This window comes from Pelmatolapia mariae, linkage group LG8, assembly GCF_036321145.2.
Source record: "Pelmatolapia mariae isolate MD_Pm_ZW linkage group LG8, Pm_UMD_F_2, whole genome shotgun sequence".
Lineage (NCBI taxonomy): Eukaryota > Metazoa > Chordata > Actinopteri > Cichliformes > Cichlidae > Pelmatolapia > Pelmatolapia mariae.
The window spans coordinates 26248203-26266828 of NC_086234.1; the positions used below are offsets into that span (position 1 = coordinate 26248203).

At 40.8% G+C, this 18626-nt stretch overlaps 1 protein-coding gene across 1 annotated transcript; it reads left to right on the top strand.

Annotated features, from left to right (window-relative positions):
* The first annotated feature begins 419 nt into the window (after positions 1 to 419).
* LOC134633310 (sulfotransferase 2B1-like) lies at positions 420 to 14919 on the top strand. The gene is made up of 6 exons (XM_063482185.1): positions 420 to 614; positions 11053 to 11264; positions 11987 to 12113; positions 12315 to 12409; positions 12521 to 12701; positions 13265 to 14919. Exons 1-6 carry the CDS (start codon positions 476 to 478, stop codon positions 13372 to 13374), a joined length of 864 nt encoding a protein of 287 aa, XP_063338255.1. The 5' UTR covers positions 420 to 475; the 3' UTR covers positions 13375 to 14919.
* The last annotated feature ends 3707 nt before the right edge of the window (positions 14920 to 18626 follow it).

Genomic DNA, 18626 nt, shown 5'->3' on the forward strand with positions numbered 1-18626 from the left:
CATAGGTGGCCTCCCTTCAGCCTTTGTTTGTAATCCTCGTTTTAAAGTGCCAGCTGTGAAATAAAGTTTTGGATCTTAGCTTGCGTGGCAGTGTTTTATTTTCGGCTCTCTGACTTATAATTGTGAATATTACAATATAAGCTCTATTAACAGCTCTAATAACAGCTCTATTATCCCAACAAACAATGAAAAAATAAATAAATAATATATTGTGTATTACTAAGTCCTTGAATTTTACACGAATCGTTCAATGATTACTTGGTCATGAATACTTGAGCTTTGACGAAGAATCGCACACTTGTTGGAAAGTGACGCAAACAGAAGCGAGCGCGAGACCACAGAAGAAGCGGGAGTGGCGCTACAGCCTCGAGCTACAAAAACAGTGATAGTGCGTTAAGTTGAGACAAAGTCCAACAGTTTTTCAGCTCGAAGCTCTCAGAGCTGTTTTCAGTGAGCTGCTTCTGCTTGTTGAAGCATGACTGAGACAGAGTTATACACGCTGCACAAAGGCGTCTATGTGCCTTCAAGTCTCCATCCGCCCGAGAGCCTCAGGTACTACGAGGAGTTTACTTTTCGTCCGGATGACATCCTTATTGTAACGTACCCCAAGTCTGGTGAGTGATTGCAGTTCGACGGCAAATGGTTTCTTTTATGCTAAAGAGGGGTTTGTTTTAGTGGGCTGGAAGAGGATTTTTCAACCTGTCGTTTTCTTATTATTAGCAGCAATTACACTATATAATCGTCCTGGCGTTACGTCGTTTAAAACAAGGATTGCTCTTCATTTTATGCGACCATTTTAATGGTATGTATTTAGCATTAAATTTCATTGTGGGGTTTATTTTAAATGTGGGAACCTTTTTGGAAAGCTCTCATCCCCGACTGTCCGTTGAGTTTCCGGTAGAAACAGGTAAGAGATGCCCGGCGTCTAAATATTTATGCAATTCACCCCAAACCTGAGAACCTCATTTCTCTGGATCACCAGTGACCGTCTGCCACTAAGTTATTGCCGATGTTTCCGTGTGTATTTATGCCTAATGTCTTTGTGTTGACTACAGTCTATAGAAGCAATGTATGAGGGTTATAAAACACATAAATTACCTGTTTCATGAGTATATTTATGACTCTGTGTTATTGTATAACTAGTCCAGTCATTTTAGTCCACTTAAAATATCTCTATAGAACTGTAGTGTTGTATTTGTAATTTCTGCTGCCCTGTTGGCAAGATCTCTTATAAATAAATAAATAAATAAATAAATAAATAAATAAATAAATAAATGATGTCAGTGAACGCTGGATAAATGAAGAATCTGCCTCGTGATAGGAATGCTCCTTCTAGCTCAAAATGACTGGATTTCATTCATGAGAGATGTGTTTGGCATACTGTAACAGGTATTACAATTAAATAATATGAGATACGCATTAAATTGTCGTCTAGACAACTTTGGACCAGTATCAGAAAGTTCTAGGTAAGACTATGGAGCCTTGAAAGGATCAGCAGAGAAGGAACCACACAATGATAGATAAGATGTGATTTGGATAGAAACTGTATTGAAAGTTGTAAAGTTTACAAACCCTGCCTGTGTAAAGCCGGCTTCCTACAGTGCACAAATGCACATTAAAGGGCTCAAAAATAAAATCAAAACCAAACATCCTCTTTAAGGAAATTCACCAAAGAGTTTCAATTAAAGAGCTTCTCAGTCCACTTCTCTTTGGAAAGAGAAATTAGAGTTCCTTGTGTGTGTGTGTGTGTGTGTGTGTGTGTGTTTCGGTCCACTGGTTCTAACACTACCCGGGTAGATTTTTAAAGTGTTAGTCTTATCTGTGTCAAGGAATGTAGTTATAGTCCTGAGGTTTGCTGAAGATGAATCCCACGGCTGGCCACACCTTACTCTGGTCCGTCTACAGTCACTCTCTTGGGATTGGCTCGCCACTGAACCCACAGGGTTCAGATCTCGAATGATCTAGTCCTGGTCAAAAAACAATCTATGCACACAGTGCACAGTGCATACATTACTATTTTATCTATGCTTCTTCCATCACTCATCGTTCAGTCAAGTATTGCTCAGGTATAACAAATTATTTTAGTTATACAATGTCTCAACCATCATGAAATAACTTGAGTTACATCACACAAGGTTTTAATGCAACAGAAAATATACCTTATATTTACCCTTTTAAGAATAAATAAGATTCACTCTCACATATTTATCCTTTTAACAGCTCGCTTTTAACTGTTCTTCTTTTTAAGATATTTCAACTTGAATTATTTCTCAGAAAAATATATCAACTTCTTAAAACATTAATACTTCAACAGAGTAATGAGATCCCTCACATTTTATAATCACATTTTATGAACTTTTTGCATCTTTATCAAATGAATTAACTTTTTTTTTTTTCCCTGTCCCGTTTGGATCTTTAGCCATCAGAATTGTTGTCTTAAGGCCAAGAGAGATGCCAAGCGGATTTACTTTACCAAGTGGATCATCATGGCCTTGCCATATTGGTTCATTTGACTGACCTTTATTATAAATATGTATTTATTCTATTTTCGGTTGTTACAGTCGGGACACACATGACTGGGGGATAGGACAGGGAGAAAGAATGAAAGAAAGAGAGGGAGAGAAAGAAAAATAGAGGGGAGAAGAGATGGTGAGAAAGGGGAGAAGAAAGAAAGAGAAAACAAACAAAACACCTGGATCACCTGTATGGAGAAAAAAAAACAGAAGAGAAAACAAACAAACAAAAAAGAGCAACATAATAAATACAGCACCATCACAATAAACTAGCTAGCAGTAGATAACAGTAGATACTAAATATTAAATGTTATTGTGCAGCACGCAAGATAGACAGCGCACAATGTGCTTTGAGGTAGCAGCCAAGAAAGGTGTAGTTTGTGTCTGTGAACACCCGTGTGTACACCTGTGTGGATAAGCATGCTTGTATTCCAAAGGTTTCTCCATGTAACGATCTGCTAGGGAGTGTGGGGAGCCAAAGCCCCGTCCCCCAGGGCGTGAAGCAGGAATGGAGGAGATCCAGGCCCCAGACATCCAGAGGCCCCAGAGTACGAGGACCCAAGGAGGACCACCAAAGGGGGGGAACCGTGCCACCCTCCTGGGAAGAGCTGAGTAGAGCCCTAAACGAGAGGTCACCCAGCAGCCACAGCGCACAGGCCAGAGGGGGTTGCAGTGGCGTGCCCGCGGGCTCTGCCGGCAGCCAGCCGCGCCAGAGAGGACTGAGCTTCAGGCCCAGAGACCAGAGGTCTGAGGGCCCCCCACGCCCCGGAAAGGGCCCAGCTGGGCCACAGGCGCCAGGCCCCGCCAATTGGCCACCAGGAGTGAGCCGGTACATACCTGAGCACCCAGCACCAGTCGACAAGAACCACCAGCACACCAACATCTGAGGGTATCAGCCACCGGCAGGGAGTGTGGTGAGGGGAGATAGGCCTCCGTACTTTGGAGGGCCTGAGATGTTCCCAGAGAGGTCGAGTCTAAGGCCCAACCTGACATATAGACACAGACGAACAGGCGCACGCAGACTCAAATGTGCATTCCTACCCCCATATACACAACCAAATACTCGGCACTTACCCAACGTGTAGACAGACACAAGTAGACACTGCACAGACATTCACACTCCCCAAACATACTCTATATCCCAGGTCCCTTAATGCATATAGACACTGAAAACCCTCAGTGTCTATATGCATTAAAATTGAGGGTAGGGCACCAGCGCCAGAGGTGGGTTGGAATACACCGACCATCCTCTGGATGCTGTAAAACGTGCCCACCCCCAAGGCCCTATATGTATGTGTTATGTGAGAGTGTGAGTAATGTGGATGTCTAGGTTGCAGAATAAAATTGAGGCACAGGTGGCCAGAAGGGGACAGAGGGGGAGTGCCTCCCCTGCACCCTGGTGACATATCTGCACCCCAAGCCCTGCGTGTGTGGGTGGGTGTGGTAGAGCACAGTAATGTTAGAACACACAGAAATACACAGAAATCGCTAAGCAGTAGCTTAATACTAGCGGTTAGGTGGGCACATTTTGATATATTCTTCAGCACTTAAAATTAAACATCTGCAAATCAGTGACGTTACAGTACTTTAAACATAAATATCACAACTCCGACTGGTTGTTTTTAAACAGGAAATAGATTAACAGCAGTCAACGACATGTCTTTATGGCGCTAACATTCATGTGGCATCCCTTACCGGAGCTCGTGGTGAGATAGCTCGCCCGGCTGACGCAGCTTCCCACGGCCGTATCTCACAGATTTCAGATCCTAATTAATAGCCATCTATTAACTACTAGTATGTGAAGATAAATTGCGAATTTAACTTTTATTTTAGCTTTCCTTACCGGGATCTTTCAGCTAATTTGGCGGTTGCCCAGTGGCGTGTCTAGAAAATTTTTGTTGGGGGGGCCAGGTAGGGGCACAGATTTGGAGAAGGGTGGCAGATGTAATTGGCAGATAATGTTAAAAAAAGATCCTACCAACCGTTAACCATAATTCAATAACCCTATAAACCTAATAATCGAATGCACTTTTAACTCTTATTAGAATGAGATTTTAACTAGAATGAGATTTGCACTACGGTGCAAAGTTTTTAGATACTGCGTTGATAAAGTACAAGAGATACAATCAGTGCTTTGTCAGTGTTTATTCAGCATTCAAGGACAGCAATATTTGCATAGTATTTTTACTGACATATAGTGCACATATGTTTTGGGCAAAAACATTTTTGAATATTAAAATACGAACATTTTTAACATACAATTAGCAAATTAGCCAATACCAATGCAAAACTTTATCTGCCTATTAAAAAAAGAAGATAATCTTCTTACAAACTTTGATTTTGAAACAGGAAAAAAGTGGGGAAACAAATGAAAAGACTAACATTAGAATGAAACCTGAAAGCAAGTAAATACTTTCTATGCTGCCTTATGGTTAACTTTGGTAATATTGATGTATAAAGAACAACACTGGCTGATGATGAAATACAGTCAGTTGGCATGGTGACACCACCAGTAATAACCTGCAGGGCTGGACTGGGACAAAAAATTGGGCATTTTGACTACAGACCGGCCCACCAGGTATTAAAGCCATATAGCCTTTGAATGAAAACAAACGCTGTTGTGACAGTGATGTACACTGTCTTTTTGGTATATGTATGATTTCTATACATTTTACATCAGATAAAAACTTTGTTCGCAAGATTCAGATAATTATTTAATAAAAGCTAGATATTTTAAATGAGAATAAGAAAGAAAATTATTTCTTTGTGCCCCCTCTCCCTGTTAATGCTCTACCTGGCCCCCTGGCATAACTTTGCTAGACCCGCCCCTGCACAGTTACCAGCTGTCAGCTACTTAGAAAAGGATCCTGGTGTTATTTGTCTCTCAGAAACAGTTCATAACTTCCCTTCAACTCATCCATGTCACTTAAAAGGTAAACCTGTTTCTCCATCACCTGTTCAGCTCTGATGATTCAGTAAGGACATCTCCTGGTTTCATCTGCATGTTTCCCTCTCACCACATATCCAAACCGACATCATGACCAGCAGCTTTTACAGCTGTGGCTCCAGCAAACATCAGCTGATACTAGAAATTAATATTAAATAAATTCTAACAACAGCTGACCAAGCTTAAACGTGCTGCTGTTGTTTAACGCGACGTCCGCTGGTTTCCTCTTTCTGGCGCAAAGTGGGCGATAAACAAACAAGAGAGAAAAGCCGATCAGCTGATCATTGATCAGTTTCACGATTGAAGTAGGAACAGGAGAGGGAGGGGAGAGGATGAGAGGAGAAGAGGCAGCTGTGCAGCGTAACGACAGAATAACTCCAGCTTTGTGTCTTTTTTTTCATTATAGCTGAAGTACGGGACAAACTGCGTCCCTTCTCAGCTCAATACCAAACGTGTAATATTTTCTCTGAATGAGGGACCATTCCATTTTTTAAGGAGCCGTTGGCATCTCTACTAACTAACCTTATGAATAAAATAAAGTTCACTATCAGTAAAATCATAGCACCCACCTGTGTAGAAACTCCATCATGCTAGCTAGCACGCAGTACGAGTTATCGTAACTGACTGTAAAAAGTCAGCACAACGAAAATAAACTACCCCTAAACTTGGTTTATATCTGACCCAGATAGACTGCAGGTCATAACTTCTTACCTGAAGTTCAGTTCACCTGATACTCGGACCGGTGGCCACCTTGGGTCTCTCCTCCTCCTGCCTCCCCTTCCCTCATCCACCTGCTGGCCTCTGTGGAAGCTCCGCCATAGCCACCACCAAACAACTAAGTTATTTTTACACATCGGCCAGCATCTGGCCAACCCACCACCTTTCATTGTTCATGCCGTTACAAAAATAAATAAATAAATAAGTCATCAGCCCACCGGGCAAATGCCCGGTATGCCCGATGGCCAGTCCAGCTATGTTAACTTGTTAATCTTTCGCCGAAAAATTGTTTTCTGCGGTGCTGTCTTTCGTGCTTGGCTCTCCTTCCTTTGCTAACATGATGCTCATAGTGCAGAAGCCCATGCTGCATTCACATACACTCAGATATCTGAGCTTCACTGTGAACCCATAATCGTACAGTTCATATTTCATTGAATTTTCTTGTTTTAGCTTCGGGGTGGCACCTGGAGTGGCCAGTCGGGGGGGGGGGCACAGTAATGGCTTTCACAAAAGGAAATGTTAGCTAACAGAAAGTCATCTCAAGGCATACTCGCCTCCTAGTGGCAGGGAGGGAAATTACACCTTCAACCTTATTCAGCAGCACAACCCACAAATCTGATTCGGGTTACAATATGTTTTACAGATTAGAAGAAATTCTTTTATAACAATCATTTTCTGGGAAATACTGGAAGTCACTTTTTTGGCACAACACTAGTTTTTAAACAGTCCTGTTACAAGCTAGCAGCTGCAGGCCTTTCTTAGCATAGTGACTTTGATATTATCGAGAGAGCAGCAGAAGTGCGACAAATATGAAATGACAGGTCTTTAAAGAGATTTTAAGTGAGCAAAAAGGACTGGACTGATTCTAATACAGGTATAGTTGCACAGAGCAACTGTACCTGTATTAGTGCATTATACCTGCATCCTTTCTTCATTTTATATACAAACCCCTTGTAAAATATTTTCAGTACATTCTATTTATCAAGATGAGCAATAACATAAAAAAAAAAAATCACAGAATCACTTTTTGGAACAATGCTGGTTTTTCCAAAGAGACTGACCCTGTATACCTTATATGAATGTGCTGCGTAGTATTAAGGCTCAAGAATGTCTTCTGGCACTTTTCTTTATGTTTTTATTAAAGGTGCTGTGACAATAGATATATGACTTTACATGCTACTTGCCCTTTTAGCACAATGAATCATGTCACCACATCCGGTTGATTTTTAGTCATAAAGCCACAGACAGCAGAGCATTTCTACCAGCAGCTGGGGGTAGCTGTAGCTCAGTAAGTAGAGCAGGTCACCTAATTATCAGAAGGTTGGTGGTTTGATCCCTGGCTCCTCCAGTCTGCATATCAAGTATCCATAGGCAAGATATTAACCCCTACTAACTAACCAGTTGCTCTCTGATGCATCCATCAGTGTGAATGTAGTTAGAGTGCTTGTGAGAATTGGCGAGTGTAGTATGTTGTATGGAGTGCTTTGAATACTCTGGGAGAGTAGAGAATCTATATGAGAATCAGTGTATTTACAACTTAAAATGTGATATTCACTACCAGAATGGTGTTTTTTACTTGCAAAAACGGAGGAATACAAGTGAAGTTTTATTAGAGTTTGGACATATTCTCTACAAACTATTTGTGAATACCAAAAACAATCAGCGGGCGATGGATGGATTTAAAAGGACGGACAGGAAGTGGACTAGATCCCCATAGATCAGCTCTGTCTTAGACAGGGACTTTAGCTTGGATAAAATTTAAAAAGTTAAATAAATACAGTGCTAACTGAAGAAAAATGGATGGCTTATTGTGTTTTAGTTTAAGCTTTCTCATTATTACAAGAGAAGAATGCATATTTAGGGAACTGTGTACAACTGGTTCATTGTCAAGCCAGCATTCAGTTTTGCTAGAATGGCAAGACAGATCTGAGCAGCACAAACGAAACTTTTTGCAGCACAAATCAGCACAAATGTTTGACATCAACTTTTTTAAATTTGAAGAATGTGTGGGCGGCCAACTTCACTCAGGTTTGCCAGTGTCACGAAATGAGGTGAGCGAGTTTCTGCTGACAACTGTGGGCCTATAGTAAATATTTGAATACTGCATTAAGCTCGCTTTGTACAGAAAGATCGGTCAAAAGACCCTTCAGTAACAGACTCGTGAGTAGAACATAAAATGCCCACAGACTGTCCTGAACATACTATGCACAATCACAAGGTAAGGCAAACAAGTGAAACATATATCTGGTCTAGTACATTAAGGTGAAAGATTCTGGAACTCACTAATTTCTAAACCTTGGTTATTGTCACGGTACTGAGTCTGGGGACGCAGGGTTTGCGTTTTCTGGTTTTTGAATATTCTTTGATTTAGTGTTATTCATGTCATAGTCTTTGTATTTCTTGTTTCTTAGTTATTTTCTGTAGTTTCTAGGATTTAGGTTCTGCTTGTATGCCTTTGCTGTATTCCACATTTCATATCTACTCACCCTTTTCTCTATGTTCATGCAGCTCCTGTGTCCAGACTATGTTCCCTCCTTCTCCCTAGTCAGTCATATCTCCTGGTCTCAGAGTCAAATCCGCGTCTTAGTCTGTGCCTAATGTTTACTGTAGAATTTTGATAGTTCCTTGTGTAGTGCTTAGTGTGTTTAGGTTTGCTTCCTCCCTGTCTCGTTATGTTTGAGTACTCCCAGCTGTGCTGTCCTCCCGTGTCTCATTCCCTCGTTATCCCTTTGTGTATTTAAGCCATTTGTCTTCCTCTGTTTGCTGCCGGATTATCTGCGCATCTCCCCTTGTGTTTCTACGTCTCGTGTTTCCCCATGCTCCAGGTTTCCATGTCTCAGGTTTCTTTGTACTTGTTTTTTAGGTTTCTCCCAGTTTAGGTTTCGCTAGTTTAGTCATTCTCACCTTTGGCTTTGTTTGTATTCTGCTCCGCCATAATAAAGGCTCACTTTCAGTTCAAGTTCTGTTCCATCTCCAATGCTTGCGTTTGGGTCCTCTCACTCTCTCCCTTCCACACTCTGCCAGCGTAGAAGTGTCAGAACAATCTAGCCACAACATGGACCCAACACTCGCTCCTTGTGAGGAGCTCCGGGAGGACTTAATTCACACAGTGGATTTACTGTGCCATCAGTGGCTGGAGAGGTCCAATAAGGAATACCGTGATGGTCATAAAGATTGTAGCTAGCCGGCTACAAAGCCTGGTTTCCAGCTTCCTCTTGGTAGTGGACTTTCTCCGACCTTTGATTACGTTTCTCCTGAGCCTGGAAATTTAAAGTCTGTGTTTTCAGAGACAGAATCATCTGCTCTAAGGACTTAAAGAACTGTGTTACTCCCGCTCCTCCCTGGTCTGGAATAATAATTCCAAAGATTGTTTATTCTGAGACTGTGACTGTGGAATAGGGCTCCTCAGAAACTGAAACTCCCCCCAGAGGCTGAGTCTGTGACCTCAGCTGGCTCTGCACTCCTGGAGGCAGTGCAGCCTTCTTCTCCACCTCCGTCAGCTGGGAGCTAGGCGAGTTCATCCAGCCAGCCATCCCGATCAGATTGCATGGGCTGCGCAGCCCCAGCTGCTGCATCCTGAGCCAGCTGTGTGCCCTGCACAGCTCCAGATAGCTCTGCTTCAGCCAGAGGTTTCTGCCCCTGCTGGCCCTGTTTCGCCTCAGCCAAGCCCCTGCAGCCTCCTGTTTCAGCTGGAGGCTTGCAGGGGTCCGCTGAGTCCGCTCAGCCATTGCCTGCCTCAAGTCGCGCCATACAGTTTATACCACAACAATAAAATGTATTATTATGACTGTCTTCTTCAGTCCTGCTGTCTCCCTGCCGGATCTTCTCCTCTTTCCGTCCACGTCTGACTTCACCTCGTATCTGCTCCTCTTCCTGGAATAACAGAAGACGCCTCCCTGACTTGCCTTGATTATTAATAGCATGCTACTGATTCTATTTATTATTTAAGTTTGGGAAATTCTGTTCGGACACCCTCAGCCCAGTATGATGTGTAAGCGTGTTGCAAAAACCCTCTGCACTCTACATGTTAATCAAGATAATTCAATTCAGTCAAAGCGCTGAGTGAAGATTTGACCCTCAAAACTGAGTGCCAACTCTTTAATGAGCACATCGCAATGTGTGCTCATTGCACTCATTTTATTCCTAACACCTGCCCGTCCACGTCCATCCACCAAGTCATGTCAACACCAGCCACTTTGACGGCGAAGACTCACAATTAATAGCCTAGAAAGGTGGACTCCAGACCTGCCGCCACTTCCCTCCCAGTCGGCCTCCTGACCTACTTCGTCTCCGCCGCCGCCACTTCCCATGCATTTGACCCCCTGAACTGTCTTGCGGTTGACCTCCTGAGTAGACTTGTCGTGTCTTGTGAACCCACTCTGTGGGTTTGTTTGTTTTTTGGGTTTTTTTGCTTCACATTTTGCCATTGCTTTTGTTTTACATGCTCCAGGTTTCCATGTTCCACATCTCAGGTGCTCAGGTCTTTAGTTTCTTTGTACTTCTTTTTCAGGTTTTACTAGTTTAGTCATTGTCACATTTTGCTTTTGTTTGTACTCTGCTCTGCTGTAATAAAGGCTCACTTTCAGTTCAAATTCTGTTCTCTCTCCAATGCTTGCGTTTAGGTCCTCACACTCTCTCCACTCCACGTCTGCCAGCGTAGACGTGACAGTGACAGCCATGGTTTCTTTCTGTTTATTGAAATAGAGGCTTCAAAATAACAACTTGAAGTTGTTACCAAGGGGACAGTGAGGCATGCTTAATCAAAATTGACACTGTATTTTAGGAAGTTGGTGTACAATGACACTTTAATAGCTCTAATATTGGGAGGCCCAAATAAAAGCTAAATCAAAACATGAGATTGTTTCTTTTTTGTAGGTACGACATGGATGCAGGAGATTCTCCCTCTGATCATCAGCGGAGGGGATCCGGCCTCCGTAGAGACTCTTCACAACTGGGACCGTGTTCCATGGCTGGAGGAGAATCGAGCCCGCACCCTCAACCTTGAAAAGAGGCCGTCTCCACGCATGTTTACAACTCACTTCCACTACAGCATGATGCCGCCATCCTTCTTTGAAGTTAAACCAAAGGTAGGTCTGCCACATAGTTTGGTTCGTGGGTCATTAAAGCTGTTCATTTAAATGTGAAAGGGGATGTTTTATGGGTCTCTTTAATTCCTGCTATAGAGTAGCAGCTTCTCCTCCTCAATAATAAATAATTGGCATAGTTATGCTGTGATTCATCCAGGCATAATCTAAATTGAGTGGTTTAAAATATGAATGTAGCACAGGCAACCAACATAAGAATACTTGTAAAATATAAGACATGTAACCAACAGCCCCTAATATTAGCCTGAAAGAAGATAAAACACTGAGTATACAACTTGTCGGAGAAAAATGTGAAAGTCTTAGTCAGGTTTCCTCCACACAGAGAACTGATGTGGAAAGAAAATGAAGTAGCTGAAAGAACATTACAACACAATTTAAAAGACACAACAGCAAGAACAGGGGATTTTTCATTACTCACCACTGACAGCTTCTTATGAGACCTCAGGCTATTACTTAGTAGTTCCTATAAGAAATACAGGGTTTGTATTCTGCTGTGCCTGTGTCCAAGTGTCTGGCATGGCAAAGTAAGCAACCATACAAAAAAAATCACCAGTGAGAAGGTCTGTGATTGCATGTGAAGGACAGGTTATGAACTCAAAGTGCTTTGTCTGTGTAAAACATACATTGTAGTTTTATTTGGTCATAAAGCTACAAACTTAAATGTTGAATGTTTAAAGTGAAGTAATGATTTGTCATTACTCCAGGTCATCTATGTCATGAGGAACCCCAAAGATGTGTTTACGTCTGCTTTTCACTATTTCGGGTCAACTTCGTTCCTGGTGAAACCAGGCCCACAGAGCGAATTCCTCCAGAAGTTCCTAGATGGAGAAGGTTGTTCTTGTTACACTTATGGAACATACAATCTTCATTTACTCTGTATTAGAACAGCAGGTGACATTTAGCCTTTTATTCAGTTGTATTTTACAACTGGTAACAAGAGGATTAAGGATTGCTGAAGTTGAACCATTAGTGCAGAGACGTTTGCTATTGTATTCATAATAACTCAAAGGGAATCTTTTCTTTTTCTTTTAGTTATATTTGGTTCCTGGTTTGACCATGTAAAGGGTTGGCTCAATGCTAAAGATAAAGAGTCCATCATGTACATCTCCTATGAAGAACTTTTAAAGGTGAGAAGAACTGCAAATGCCTTCCAAATAATTTAAACATGAAAAAAAGAGTCGTACACTGAGAGTCGTGGTAAGAACATGAGCTGAACGGTGTTTGTCTGCACGGTGCAGGACCTGAAGGACTCTGTGACCAGAATCGCTCAGTTCATGGAGAAATCTCTGGATACTGAAGTAATAGAGAAGATAGCAGACCGATGCTTGTTCAAGAACATGAAGAAAAACAGCATGTCAAACTACTCGGCTGCTCCTAAAGAATTGATGGACCAGAGCAAGTCTGAATTCTTCAGGAAAGGTGTGTTTTTGTAATACTACTGAGAATGGTTACCGCACCCCCCCCCCCCCCCCCCCCCCACCCCGTCAAACCCCCCCCGAATTATGTTGGTTTTGAAGCTGTACTGTATGGTGAAATAGCATGAGTTATATCTCTTATTTACCCCCCCTATAGCCTCGACTGGCATGTCTAAACAGGACTCTGGGAGGAGGTGAATGTGGACATAGGTTTTAAAATGAAAGTATGCAGGCAGGAAAATGTTGGAGTACCTTGGATTATTGTGTTCCTCCTTTGCATCACTGACCCAGCGCTCTTTTATCAGACTTTTAAAGGTTCTAATTGGTGCGCAAATAGTTTTGACTCTGTGTTTGCACCTGGACGTGCTACCTAGGTTTTAGAAATGAACCAACAACTTTCTAAATGATCACCTGAGATAGGGTTTCGATTTTTAGCTTATAAGCCTGGTAATAGTACGTAAGGAACTGAGAAAAACTGTAACAGAATTTTAGATTTAAAGTCTAAAATAATGGACACAACAGTTCCTTTAATTTAGGTTTAACTCTTCTCTGTGTGTTGTGTTTCAGGAATTGCTGGAGACTGGAAGAATCAGCTAACAGAGGCAGAAGCAGAATGCTTTGATGCTGTTTACAAAGACAAAATGAAAGATGTCAAATATAAATTTGTTTGGGATTAAAAGACTAAATGAAAGTCATTTCATCATAGAATTAGAGAAACAAAGTAGAGCATTAAATGGTTTGTTGATATGTATTCATGAGGTAATTTTGTAGTTATCAACATAAAACTGGTAACAGCATTCTGATTGGTGCAAAACCAAAATCAGCTCTGTTTAAGTGAAACCCTGGTGGAGTGAGGGGGTTGTCAGGGTCGGCGCACTTCAGTGGTGATGTTGAAAGAGCCCGCGAAATAATTTTCCACTAGGCTAGAGAACTGTGAAACTTATAATATCCAATGTCACTGAATGAGAGTGACGATAGGACCAGTAAAATGTAACATGTATTTGTTTATTCTATGCCATTTTGTTTTCTGCTTCCAAACTTTCAAATGATGTACTTTTAACTCAATACCATTTATATTAACTCTTAAGTTGCTTATTCTGCAGATTTTAAAGCATAAAATGTGATAAAAAAGCTATATTGTTACAGATAAAGCTACCCCCTCATGCACAAGTAATTAAAAGCATGTGATATAAACATTCAAAAATTATGATCTAGTAATATAGTGCATATATTCTGCATAATTAAAGTATATTCTAATGCTCAAACATTTGTTCCATTACTTAACCTCCTAAGACCTGAACTCTTCCACGGCATGCATTTTTAATTTCTCTTTGATATTTGGTCACATTGGGGCCTGATGAATGTAAAAACAAAGAATTACCAGATTTTTTTTTTAACCTTAATTTTGTTTTTAAGAAAAATAAGAGCCACATATGAGGATATTTGTTTAAAATTTTGATAGAACAGTAGCAGTATAATGTCCTCGTAAGTGGATATCAGGCCCTTGTAGAGCAAAACTGAGTATTTTGATCTAAATAACCCAAAATGTGATGTCAGGTCCTAGGAGGTTAAGTAGATTTATGCCTTTATTCAATATGAAACAGTTTTTACATTTGGGTGCAATGCAACTTTACATATAATACTTTTGCATCCACACACAGGTCTGCACAAGTATGGAAGTTTTCCTGTGCTGTGTGTTTTTCTGGTCAAATGCTCCGAAGCGTCGCAAGGAGTTATGCTACCCTCTGTAGCTCAGATCATACATCCTGTTGTCTGTTAAAGTGTTCATTGTGCCAGATTAAAGCCCTAAAATCTTGCCTAAGTCATGTTTGCTAAATGTTACTACATGTACAATATTGTTAGAAAGAAGGTACAAGCTAGCAGTGTATGGGACATCAATGATAAAGTGGTGTAAATCATAATTCAGTTCAATGCAATTTTACATCACCAGTCATCTGAAGGCACTTTAGATTATAAGGTAAAGATCATTCAGTATAAGACAGAAAACAGCAACAATCAGAATATCCCTTATGAAAAAGCCCTTGGAGAGAGTGGGAAGGAAGAACTCTATTTCAGCATGAAAATACATCTTGCAGAACCGGACTCAGTCATCTGCCATGACAGGCTGTGAAGTGACCATAAAGACACAGAGTAAAACACAAAATGTATGAGAAGATAAAACCAGTGACGGTTAATGGTGTCATACTGATTATCATGTTTGCTTTCACAGCAGTGGGATTGCTCAGCCTCACAGAAAAGATGGTACTGTCAAGAAAGAATTAGCAGACCCAAAATGATCTGCTTCTTTAGCTTGCTATTTAATCTTCAGTAGCAAGCTACAAACCTTAACTAAGCAAACATTATGAAGTCATTCTGGCTCATAAACCAGTAAAATGGTTTAGGCAGGGTTTTCTTGTGTGGTTCTGAACAGACAGCCTTTGAAAGGTCATGCTGTAAAAGCTGGCAGTAACTGAACGCAAGATTGTTCCATAATTGTTTGTAGTTGTTTGAATCACTACTGCAAATCCTTTTTTCTAATAACTAAGTGCAGGGTGGAGTTTAGAGGGAAATCTTTATCTGTAAAATTCTTTCTTTGTCAGAACATGAACTCTTTTGCTCTTTCACGTGGGTGCATAGGGAAAGAATTTACTAAAACTAATCATAAGTAACGATTATGGAATGCCTCTTTCCCCCCCATAGTTTCCACCGCTTTTCTTTTCTTGTTTCAAATGTTCCTGGACACATTAACAGTTTGCAATCTTTGTAAATATGTAACTATTTAATGACTTAATTTTTTCTGTTTTCGTTTACTCACACTGGCAAAATCTTTCCTCTGCTCCACTTAAAGTCAGAGGAAAACTACTGTGCTTTGTCCTGCAGTAAACAGTCCTTTTGCTACTTTGCAAAGAACTGGTATTCCAACCTTTCCTGAGGTTTTCTTTTTAGTCAAATATTTCCACAGTTTAAATATTAAGATATACTCCCATATGTGCTTTTTGACTGCATAACTTGAACTTAATTTTCATTCACAGATTCTTTAAGTTTAGGTTAGCATAGTCAAAAATGATAAACAATGAACAAACTCGCATGTGTAGTGCTACATAAACTCAACATTTCATTGTTGTTTCTGTTTAGCTGTCGAATTATAAATAATGTCCCACTGCGAAAGGACGCGCGCTGTTGACCTTCTGGAATTCAGATGGAGACAGTTTGAAATTCTACTTTCTTTATAAATTAAGCAGAACATCACCCTGCACTCGCTCTTTTAAAATGGGGATATTCATCAACCAAGCAGCTCACTTCAGTAACGGTGTGCGATTTTTGACAATCTAACATGAAGATAAATCAAACGCAAACCTTTCTTTACAGTCTTTATGAATGGATCTTTACATCCATAAAGACTGTGAACAGTCTCTACAGTTGTCCAATTAGCCCCTCATTCTGTGTCACACCAGTTATTACAGTGTAATGTATGGGAGGGTTTGAGTTCATAACACCTTGGATTGGAGTATGTTGTAACCTATGCATATGTATCCCTGATGACACATCCTGCTTGCGTTTCAGGGTGACACTGATGTGGTTTCCATTTCCCAAAAATGCAGTGAGTGTTGTCAGAAGTGTAGAAGACTTAAAGTGTTTGATTTGTTTCAATCTAAAATTTTAAAACATTAGCGATTTCTTGGTGCCCCATTGTAAAATAAGTTTTCCACTGTTAAGACTTTGTATTAGCCAACAGTACACAAACTTAACTGAGTTAGAGTTAGAGCAGCTTTTCTTTCAATTTATTGCTTTATCTTATAATAATACAATTATAAGCAATTCATATATTTTTCCATCCCCCCCCCCCAAAAAAAATTTGCCATTGGCTGTGGAAATACTTTAGGATTGTTGAGTTGTGTAAAATTGAAACAGAAATCATTGTAGGACTGAGCAGAAGATCAGCTGTGCCATCCCTTTATGATTTCAGTATTTTACTGAATAATTGTTCAAACAACGAAATGGTCACAAATTAGAGCACAAACAGATTTTATTTAATTAAAAAATGAGGGAAGTTAGATCCCTCTTCCGTGGAACCAGGTCCCACTTTTGATTCAGGAGACAGGCACCCTCTCTCGATCTTCAAAAAAAGGTTTAAAACTTTCCTTTTTGCTAAAGCATATATTTAGGGCTGGATCTGGTGACACTGAAGCTCCCCCTGCTGGGGACATCAAGAAGCACTGTGTGTTTCTTTTTCACTCACTATGTGTTTATAGAGCAGTCTGTGTTTAATCATTAGTTATTATTCATCTCTGGCTCTCTTCCACTCTGTCTTTTATCCTATTTTTTATCCTTATTATATTATGGCTGCCCCTCCCTGAGTGTCCCAGAGGCTTTTTTCTGTTAAAGGGGAGTTTTTCCTTCCCACCGCTTGCCAACCAGAGTGGTGGCGCTGTCACTTGGTGTTCGCTCACTTTGTGGTAGAGTATCACTCCCTGTTCCTGCTCAAACACAGTGGTGTTTCTGAGTAGCTTTTCTGCTTAGCAATTTAATTTAAATCTTTTGATACATCCGCTTTTCATAGTATAATCTTAACGTGCTTCATCTGAATCACCCTTTCTGTGTGCTCACTAGGGCTGCCACAAACGATTATTTTGATAGTCGACTAGTCACCGATTATTTTTGCGATTAGTCGACTAATCAGATCATGCATCCATTGGACGTAAAACGTACAGCTTATTGCACCAGCATGCATCTGCTCTTATATAACTATCATTAGCTTACAGCTTTAAGTGTTTAAAGTATGTGCTAACTAAAAATAAAGACAAGATGATAGTTTATTAAATTTTAATGAAATTTGCAGATTGTTTCGGTGAAGTTTAATAAACTCCTTGCTATTTAAAATATAACAGGACACCGGAGTATATTCTCGAGCATCTCACACTTCTGATAATCAGTTGTCTGCTTGACGTTTATTCAGCTGTGTAAAAACTATAACTTTAATCTCAGCCAAACCGATTTACTCAGGAACAAATAAAATACTAAAAAAAAGCCAAACAATAACATTTTTAAGTTATCTAGTGACTTATGTATGTTTAACCTGAGTAGCGAAAGACGGCGGTGGGTTTGAAAACGATTTGCCGGGAGTCCGGTGTTCTCACGGGCTCTAGTGAGCCTTGCCCCTGGCTAGCTATCGAGCTAGTGGTTAACAGACATCTCCGAAAATGTCGGAGCGCTTTTGAAAATATGTGATAAACTGAGCAGATATTTGAGGTTTACACAGTTACATTCTCCCCTGAAAATATGTTAAACGTTTATTTTGTGACCCAGAAAGAATAATAAGAGTAATATTAAAACTAACTAGCTGCCGCCATTTTTGGAAACTGTGCAGGGCTGCGCTATGAATTCTGGGACAGAGCTACTTCTTCTTCTTCGGGGTTTAACGGCAGCTGGCATCCTTGTACATGCAGTGCTGCCATCTCCTGTTTCAGTCCGTTATTACACTCTTAAATCCTACTACTTATTCCTGCGTCTTTTGTGATCTTACAAAGCTTCAAACGACGCGTCGACTATTAAATCAGTCGTCGACGATTTTGATAGTCGACGTAATCGTGACTAGTCGACTAATCGTGGCAGCCCTAGTGCTCACTACCTAATTTATAGCCAAAGTATTCACTCACTGTCTCTGTACTGTTTCGCTAGCTTAGCTTAGCTCGTAGCCGACTCGTTAGCACCATGGCTACTTCACCTGTCCCTCCTGCACTTTCCTGCTCATTGTGTCAGATGTTTAGTTACTCCTCGGCCTCCTTTAGCAGTAATGATACCTGTAACAAATGTAGCATATTTGCAGCTCTGGAGGCCAGGATTACTGAATTGGAGACTCGGCTTCGCACCCTTCATTCACCCGTAGCTAGCCAGGCCCCTGCAGCTGGTGCAGCCGAAGATAGCGTAG